This window comes from Solanum verrucosum, unplaced genomic scaffold, assembly GCF_900185275.1.
Source record: "Solanum verrucosum unplaced genomic scaffold, falcon-dt-bn FXZP01000080.1, whole genome shotgun sequence".
NCBI lineage: Eukaryota > Viridiplantae > Streptophyta > Magnoliopsida > Solanales > Solanaceae > Solanum > Solanum verrucosum.
This window is the reverse complement of record NW_026020097.1, coordinates 573,526-581,948: the sequence shown is the minus strand read 5'-3', so window position 1 is coordinate 581,948 and position 8,423 is coordinate 573,526. Positions and strand designations below refer to the sequence as shown.

The 8,423-nt window shown below is 32.3% G+C and overlaps 1 protein-coding gene across 2 annotated transcripts; it reads left to right on the top strand.

The window, feature by feature from the left end:
- The first annotated feature begins 3,947 nt into the window (after nt 1–3,947).
- LOC125824870 (uncharacterized) lies at nt 3,948–8,369 on the top strand. 2 transcript variants are annotated; one of them, XM_049504219.1, is made up of 8 exons: nt 3,948–4,181; nt 4,268–4,387; nt 5,000–5,147; nt 5,417–5,506; nt 6,150–6,204; nt 7,355–7,477; nt 7,822–7,878; nt 8,198–8,369. In XM_049504219.1, exons 1-8 carry the CDS (start codon nt 4,009–4,011, stop codon nt 8,320–8,322), a joined length of 891 nt encoding a protein of 296 aa, XP_049360176.1. In that variant the 5' UTR covers nt 3,948–4,008; the 3' UTR covers nt 8,323–8,369. The 2 variants fall into 2 exon arrangements, with proteins under 2 accessions (XP_049360176.1, XP_049360177.1); XM_049504220.1 differs by having other exon boundaries at nt 4,053–4,181; nt 4,283–4,387.
- Nucleotides 8,370–8,423: the final 54 nt, after the last annotated feature.

Below are 8,423 nucleotides of genomic sequence, written 5' to 3'. Positions count from 1 at the left end.
AAGAATCAATGTCTTCATTCTATAACTTATCTGGTATTCAAATGATTCATCACATGCTTTAGGCATGTTATACCTAAGATATCCCAATATTCTCCTATAATTTTTTGGAAGTTTTGGTGTCACCATAGCTTTTTTGTTGCTTATTATCTAAGAACTCTTTAGTCTAAAAGCAATAATAATGTACTTCTATTCCTGGTTCCTTCTTTTTATTATACTTTTATCTCATTATCCTTGTTTAGGGGTTCATTATATTTGTCATATTTAAGTATTCACGTAGAGGATGACATTAAACTATATGTTTGAGGGACATTCGTTGAGCCATTGATATTGCGAACATAATCATTATTGGGGAGATTATGGTAATCATTGTTTTTATCACTGTTAAAATTTGGTCATTTAACTATAAATGAGATATAGGAGTAACTATTTGAATGTCCTTACTGCATATTGATCATTGTATGTTTTTTCGGAGGTCAATTCTTATCATTCTTAATGTTTTTATTTGCTTTTTTCTTCAATTCTTTTTTGGTTATCTCTTTCTTAATTTTGTTATATTCTTAAAATCTTGGCTCATGTTATTTATCAGTGAATGAAGTCTGCTACTGCGTGGATAGTGATTTCCTTATGTTATGAGCAATCTTGAAAGTCTTGGACTAATTAAGATAGAATTTGATAAGAAAATAGATTATTGAGAGGATAATATGACCTTCGAAGTAGAAATACTATCATATCTTGGCTTATGGATCTTCTTGTTTCCCCTTCTAAGATAATAGAATACTCAAACAATCACAACTTATTTTAGGGAAAATTTTACTTACTCGTGTCCTTGATATGTTTAAAGAAAATTGATCCAGTGAGACACAAACAAGTTGAGTGGAGAAATATCTTGACTTGTGTACTGAGAAGAATTTTACAGTGTTTGTGATTGTATTAATTCACTATTTTCCATGGGTTCATAAGTTTCTAGTTTTTGTGTTTTTTTTAAAAAAAAAAAAAAAAAAAATTATTTCTATGTCCTTCTAGAAATATTGCACATTTCCTTTTTAATAATGTTATGTTTAGCATTTTTCCTTTTTAATTTTGTTTTCATTGGAGTTCCTAAACTTTGCACTAAAGATTTTATATAATTAATCAAATGTGTTATTAAAAGTTAAAATTAATATATTATATTTGGACTATATTTAAAAAATTTAATGGTTCATATAAGACTAAAAGTCAACTTATCAATTATATTAAGATGCATTTTTTTCGTATTCGTGCACCATCTTGAGAATTCCTGGATACGCTTTGTTTAATCCATGATTTCTCTTTCCAAGTTTTTCTTTTGTCCTTCTAGAAATGCACATTTCTATTTTAGATTGAGTAACTCCTTTAAATTGTTCTGCTCTTTACTAGAAAGAGGAGTTTGAGGTGTTAATTATCACTGAATAGGAGGGGTGTAAATAGCTAATCCATGAACATCATCTTCTTTTCAATATTTGAGAAATTGATATCTATGATTACATAATCTCTCCTAAAAATAACTTTGGAGTAGTTGAGGAATAATATAATATTTATAAGAATTTAATGTGAAATAGAGACTCACATTTATCCTTACTTCAATCGTGGTATGCCTGATATTGTGTTGCTTTTATAAGAACTGTGAGAATGAAAAAAGTGTGTCATCTAAGTGATATTTATACTATGTTCTATGTTTCTTGTGTACTTGGTTTTGAGATGGAAATTCTCTTACAAGCTTGACCCTTATGTTCGTAAGATTATATATGTAGTGTCTTAGGAATTAGGATAGTAAATGATGAATGCTTTCTTTGAAAATTCAACTATGAGATGGGATATGTACAAACACAATTTGGAGTAAGTGGGGTCCTAAGTATTCAATTTCATAGAAATTCGGATAGTATTCTACTGAGTACTTTATTTTATGTTTATGTTTCGCTCCTTTTCTATTTTGTTATCCATTTATCCTTTCGCCTTTCATTGGTGTTATTTAATTATCCCGAATTTTGTTGTGTGGATGCAGATTGTCTATGGATATAGATACTCCCAATCTTCCTAATCCACTTAAAAAAAATTGTTTAGAAATTCAGCTGCATCTGCTTTCTAATTTGAAGCAGTATTGCAACTTAAAATTGAGAGAATGCATAGTCATTATTCCTGTTTGAATTTATTTACTTAATAAAGTCTTAGAATTGAAAACAAGTGCTTTTAATCTATTTGTAAAACATGGTGAAATCTGAACTTTTAAGTTCTTGAATGGAGAGGTTTTTTTGTAGTTTGGCATGAATTGTGAACTTGCTGGTTAAATTTTTTTCTGATACATTTGAATTTTGATATGTAAATAGTTTAAGTACTAAATGATGTTTTATAGTTTCTCACATCTAAATGATATTACAAACTACTGTAAGATACGATTCTATCCTTCTCACGTTTTTTTTATCACCCAAATAATGCATTGTATTTAATTTTTGCAAATATATATAATGCCATGACATCACAAGGATACAAGGAAGAAGAAAGAGAACAATATATGAACCCTCTATACATTTCTATACATTGAACATAAGCCATATGTCGACTAAACGTAATGAATGGATTTCTACTTCTCATGCGATTGGAATTGCACGAGAACAACAACCTACGAACTTTACACTTCTTGTTCTATTAGAAGTCATGGAACATGTGCTCAATGAGTATTTGGTGACAGAGCAGTGCATAGTTAATTAGGTTTGATTAACTACTGGAGATGTCAAATTTCAAGTTTTTTTAGAAAACAGTTGGGCTATATGGATGATCACAATTTATGAAACCTCAATGCTTGATATAACCTTAGGGGTCGTTTGGTAGAGTGTATTAACAAAAATAATACTTGCATTAGTTTTGTGTATTAGTAGTACCTTGTTTGGTACTTGTTTTCATGCTATGTATAACTAATGCAAGCATTAGTTCTATACTCTATTGTTTTATTGGGGAGTGTATTACTAATATCATGGATTTCTAGGTATTAGTAATGTAAAGGGATTTGATGCATGCATATTAGCATTTTAAAAAAACAAATACCTCTCAAAAGCAGTTTTACATCTTTTTCACCATGTGTGGAGGATATTTTTATAAATAATTATTTTTGTACAATACATGTTATTTTTAATACACCAAACCAAACAATGCATAAGAAATAATCTATGTACAACTAATGCAAGCATAACTAATACAAGCATTACTAATGCAAGTATTGCTAATACACTATATTTGACATTATTTTTATACACTCTACCAAACGACCCCTAATGTTTTGCCCTACCTCTCATTCAAACTGAAGAGCCTTGCGGTTTGACGTATTTTTCCCTTTTCAAACTAACCATAACCAACTTCCTTTTCCCTACGAGCTTGATATTACACTTTGCTAATATTGTTAACACTTGTAAATTTGTAGATTATTCAATTTGAATGGGAAGTATCAGATTTAGTATTGTAATTTTATTTTATAGTATAACAAAGCGTGTCATATGACATTTTCCCGGTTGGTTGTGTATGAGGGACTTGATTTTGTTATGATCATGAATAATTCTCTCCTTATGAGCTATTTTTTGAAATTGAGTTAAGCTAAAAATTAATTTTCTTATTAAGTAATGTTTGTTATGTGTTGTCTCAATATTTCTAGCATTTTGTCAGTTTAAATTTATAAAATGTCATTTACTCTATATTTACCAAGTGTAAGAATAAATGCTAGGCTAATACAAGGAAGCTAAATTTGTTGGGCCCGTGCTTAGTACGGGCATATTATATCTAGTTTTTTTTAAAATAAAGTCTTTGCCTATTTTATCATATAGTTAAATTTAATTAGATTAATAAATAATAACTAAAGCCTTGAGTTATTGCTTTTTATTGGTCAATTAAAAAATTAGTTAGCATATTTCAATTAGATTATATTTGTTTAGACATAATTGAAGTTTATATGGAAAGATCCATGTAATTGGAGCTTAACGCACCCACCCACGCAATTTCTGATTCATGTTCACTTTTCTGGTCAGTTTCCGACTAGTACGTTGCCGCCTTCTTTTTCTTCCTTTCACATCCTTTCTCTCTCCTTCTTTGCTTCCTGGTTTCCCTGCTTCAATGGACAACACTGGTTTCCACAAACCTTCATCCTCATCCTACTCTGCCTTTTCTCATTCCAATCGAAGGTAAAAGAAAAAATCTTCTTTCTTGCTGATTTCTCTGTAAAGTTTCAATCTTTAATTGGAAAATTTTGATTTTGAATCAATGACAGCGGTGGTAGAGGAAGAGGAAGAGGACTGGACACGAGGGATAATAAAGAAAGATCAGGGGGCCGTGGCGGTGGTGCTGGAAGCTCCGGCAAAGATAAAATTGATGCTCTTGGTAGACTATTGTATGTATATGTCTTTTTCTCCTTTCAGGCTTTTAATTTTTATTATGTGACCCATGGTAATCAATGCACTTCAATTCGAAATTAGTTGGGTAAGCTATATGAGTTCTATGTTTAGGTTTTTATGTCAGACCCATGATAGTATAAGAAAGTTTAATCAATCAGTCAGCAAATGCGTCCTCAACCCCCATTAGTTCGCTTTGGCTGTATGAATCCTCTCTGCCCATTTTGGTTTATTTCAGGCTTTCATTTCTCAAAGATTCATAATAATTCATAGGTTGATTATTTTGGGCTTCAACTTACAATGATACTCGTCCCTTTTTCCTGGTTTGGGACTGACATTGTCTTGTGTAACTCGATCATGGGTAGGGGAGAGTTAATTCATGAAAAACATAGTAATTAGAAAATAGTTTCTACCCATGATGATCACTTGGAGTGATTAGTTCCAGTCTTAAGGGTAGTAACGATATGTATGTGTTGTAGTGTTTGGAACTATTGTTAGCTGAGAACCAAGTGTCACTTGACTTGAACTTTCTAAGTTCTCTTATAAAAGACCAAACTTTGTCTAAACTAAATATGATTTGTGGAATATTCTGTAATGTTGTTTATCCTCAGGACACGCATTTTGCGGCACATGGCCTCTGAGCTAAACTTGAATATGAGGAATGATGGGTATGTGAAGGTGCAAGATCTGTTAAAGTTAAACTTAAAGACATTTGCAAATGTCCCATTGAGGTCACACACAGTTGATGATGTCAAAGAGGTTAGTTATGTGAAGCCTTGTGCTCCTTTAATTTATTGCCTCCGTTTCTTGTATAAGGTTGATGAAAAGTCTGATTTGCTTCTTATTTGGATTGCAAAACGTTTTTGAGTTAATTTAGTTGAAAAGGATTGGTACCTTCTATCCTAGCTGGAAATTTGACAATGTTCGTCTTTTCATTGTCACAACTCACAATTGAGTTGATTGCTCCCTTTTCTTTTATTTGACATTTCTGTTCTACATATATGTTCTTTTTGTATGCTTTCTTATAGGCAGTACGGAAGGATAACAAGCAAAGATTCGGCCTTTTGGAAGAAAATGGAGAGCTTCTGATACGTGCCAACCAAGGCCATTCAGTAAAGGTACTTTTTCCTCCGTAAAGTGGAGTAATGTTATTTCCTTGTATATTTTCGATGGAAATTAGTTGGATTAGTCTATCAATAAGTCATGACATTCGGAGTGGAGGAATCTCTAAAGGGTACGTCCACTATAGTTGGATGAAATTCTGATGAATGAAGAAGTAAATTCTCAACATAATTGGAAATGAAAGAGGGGGAGAATGGAAGACTGGAATGTGAGAGATTGAACATGGATTTTATTTTGTTCGTGCACGTTTGAAAGCACATTAGTTGAGTGTTTTTTATATCTCTAAGTATATTTCATTTAATGCAAGCATTTACACCCTTATTTGACACATAACCAAACGAGACAACAGTAAAGAAAGTAAATGCATTTAGACATTTAAATATGCATCTTTTGGCTAGTAATTTTATTAGCAATGAAACACTATTATGAGATTCTCAGTGCATGCGTGTGTTATCCTGCTTTTAAAATTCCAATTTCCATCTTTTCATGATTGAAAGGCTCATGATATGCAGACCATTGTGATACATGTTTTGCCCTTGTATGAAAAACTATTGTAATCAGACATCCAATGAATGATATTCGGCTCACAAATTAGCAGTATCATTAGTAGCTGAAGAATATTTGTTTTCCACTTTACAGATAGTTGAAACTGAAAGCTTATTGAAACCGATCCTTTCAGCTGATGAAGTTCCAGGTAAGATAATTTTGTGCATTTAATAACTTATAAACACTACTAGTTGGAGTAATGAAAAATTACTCTAATTTTGAGTCTGTCTGAGCAATGATGTAAACTGTTCTATACATTTTAAGCATCCTGTTCAGCAACATGTGGTTGACAGGGTCACAGGATCCGAAAAAGGCAAAGAGAAAAAGAAAAGGAAAACATGTTTGGTCATGGCCCGAGTATTGAAAGTGAATACCTAAAAAGCTTCATAAACATTTTGGGGAACTTTAACTAAATATAAAAGGCGTTTTTAAAATCTGCCCTGCTAAGAGATGATGCTTTGGGGTTGAGCTTTTTTGTTGAGAGTCACATGAAGCAATACAAATCTACAGGGAATTGGCAAAGAGGCTATCTTGTTTTAACCGTGATATTATATTTTTTTCAAGGAAATGGCTATATCTATCCATTCCCAGATGATAGTTCCTCTCTTTATCCAATGCTCTTGATTTCTATGATTTTTCTTCTCCTAAGATTACTGTCGTTCTAGCCACCTCAAATCCTTGATAAGTAGTATCTTTCAGGATTAACTTTGAGAGAAGAAACATATTTGAACTGAATGCTAGTAGCAAGTTGTTGATTCTTGTGTCTCATTAGTGTAAAATTTATTCCCTCTATCTTTGATTTTCAGATTAGTGTAAAATTTATTCCCTCTATCTGTGATTTTCAGAACAAAATTCAACACAGTTAGTTAGGACTGTGAATATAGTTAAAACTTTTAGTGACTTAACAATGTTATGAAAATATTACAATTGATATTTTTCCTTGAAATAGACTTGCAAAATATCACAGATTTGGGCTGAAAGAATGATATTAGATCTTCCTTCGACCCCAACTTATATGACAAAATCTCAAATTGGTGATAGTTATCCTGAAAAGATCGTGCCTTTTTACAATGCAATAACAGCTACCAAAAATAAATTTCATTTCAGGATAATGTACTAAAAGCTGAGTATTAGCTTTAATAACTGTCTTGACCTCAATAGATAGTTATGTACATAAAATGAGATCAGTTCCTTGTCTGGTGCTGAAGAACAATTTTTGCATCAATGTCTCCCTGTGTCCTTAAAAAATTTCTTTCTCCATATTTGAAGTTGTGGTTTTCATTTGTGGCAATGTGCAGTTTGTGTACATGGCACTTACAAGAAGAATTTGGAATCAATTTTGGAGCATGGGCTCAAACGCATGAAAAGGTTACATGTTCATTTCTCATGTGGCTTGCCAACAGACGGCGAAGTAATTAGTGGTAAGATACCTTACAGGATCTTAAATCTATTGCCATTTTCACTATTTACGCTACTGTCATAAATTCATCGACTCTGAATGTTTTTCTCATGGCATGTATAATCCCTGTTCCACACAAATTTTCCCAACTGGATCATCAAAGATACAGTTGTTGATCTAGTAGAATCCTGACATGGTACTTTTAAGAATCATTCCCCTTAGATATTGGGCTTTCTGATCTCCATGTGTAAACTTATGGGTTGTTCATCTTTGACCTTCAGTATCTTCCTCTATCAGCAGCCTTTAGCCAATTTACCTGAAGTATTGGTTTGCTTGGGTGACTAAATATTCTTTGTTATTGAACAGGAATGAGGCGAGATGTTAATGTCCTCATCTTTCTTGATGTGAGAAAAGCTTTGGAAGGTAATTCGTTTTGATTTGTTGAATTCTAGTCGAGTTTCTCTAAAGTATTATGAAAATTTCAATAAAATGGAATGAATTAAAGTATAAGTTGGTGATCAAACATATTGTAGCTTATAATAGGTTTTCAAAAAGTAAGTTATCAAGAAAGAATATTCTTTTCTCAAAGTGAAGTCTTAGCTTGTTTCTATGTTCTTTATTTAGATTCAAACACTAATCACGAAATAAAGTATATTCAGAAGTTGATATGTGTGCTGAAGTCATGGATATTTGAAAATCCTACTTTTTTGCAGTTTCTCACAGTTTTCTTGCATTGCTTCAGATGGGATGAAGCTTTATATCTCTGAAAACAGAGTTATCTTGACAGAGGGTATTGATGGTGTGGTGCCAGTGAAGTACTTCCAAAAATTGGAGTCATGGCCAGATAGAAAACCTTTGTCATTATAGAATATGTCATTTTTTCACTCTTCCTCTCCCCTTAACATCTGTTTTTCTTCTTACTCCCTTGCACTCTGTTCCCAGGAGGAATAAGGGAGTAGTGGCGCCCT

Coding starts and splice junctions, on each gene's coding strand:
- LOC125824870 (XM_049504219.1), top strand. CDS start 4,009: ATGTTCACTTTTCTGGTCAGTTTCCGACTAGTACGTTGCCGCCTTCTT. Junction 5,148..5,416: donor CAGTTGATGATGTCAAAGAG/GTTAGTTATGTG, acceptor GCTTTCTTATAG/GCAGTACGGAAGGATAACAA. Junction 7,478..7,821: donor AGACGGCGAAGTAATTAGTG/GTAAGATACCTT, acceptor GTTATTGAACAG/GAATGAGGCGAGATGTTAAT.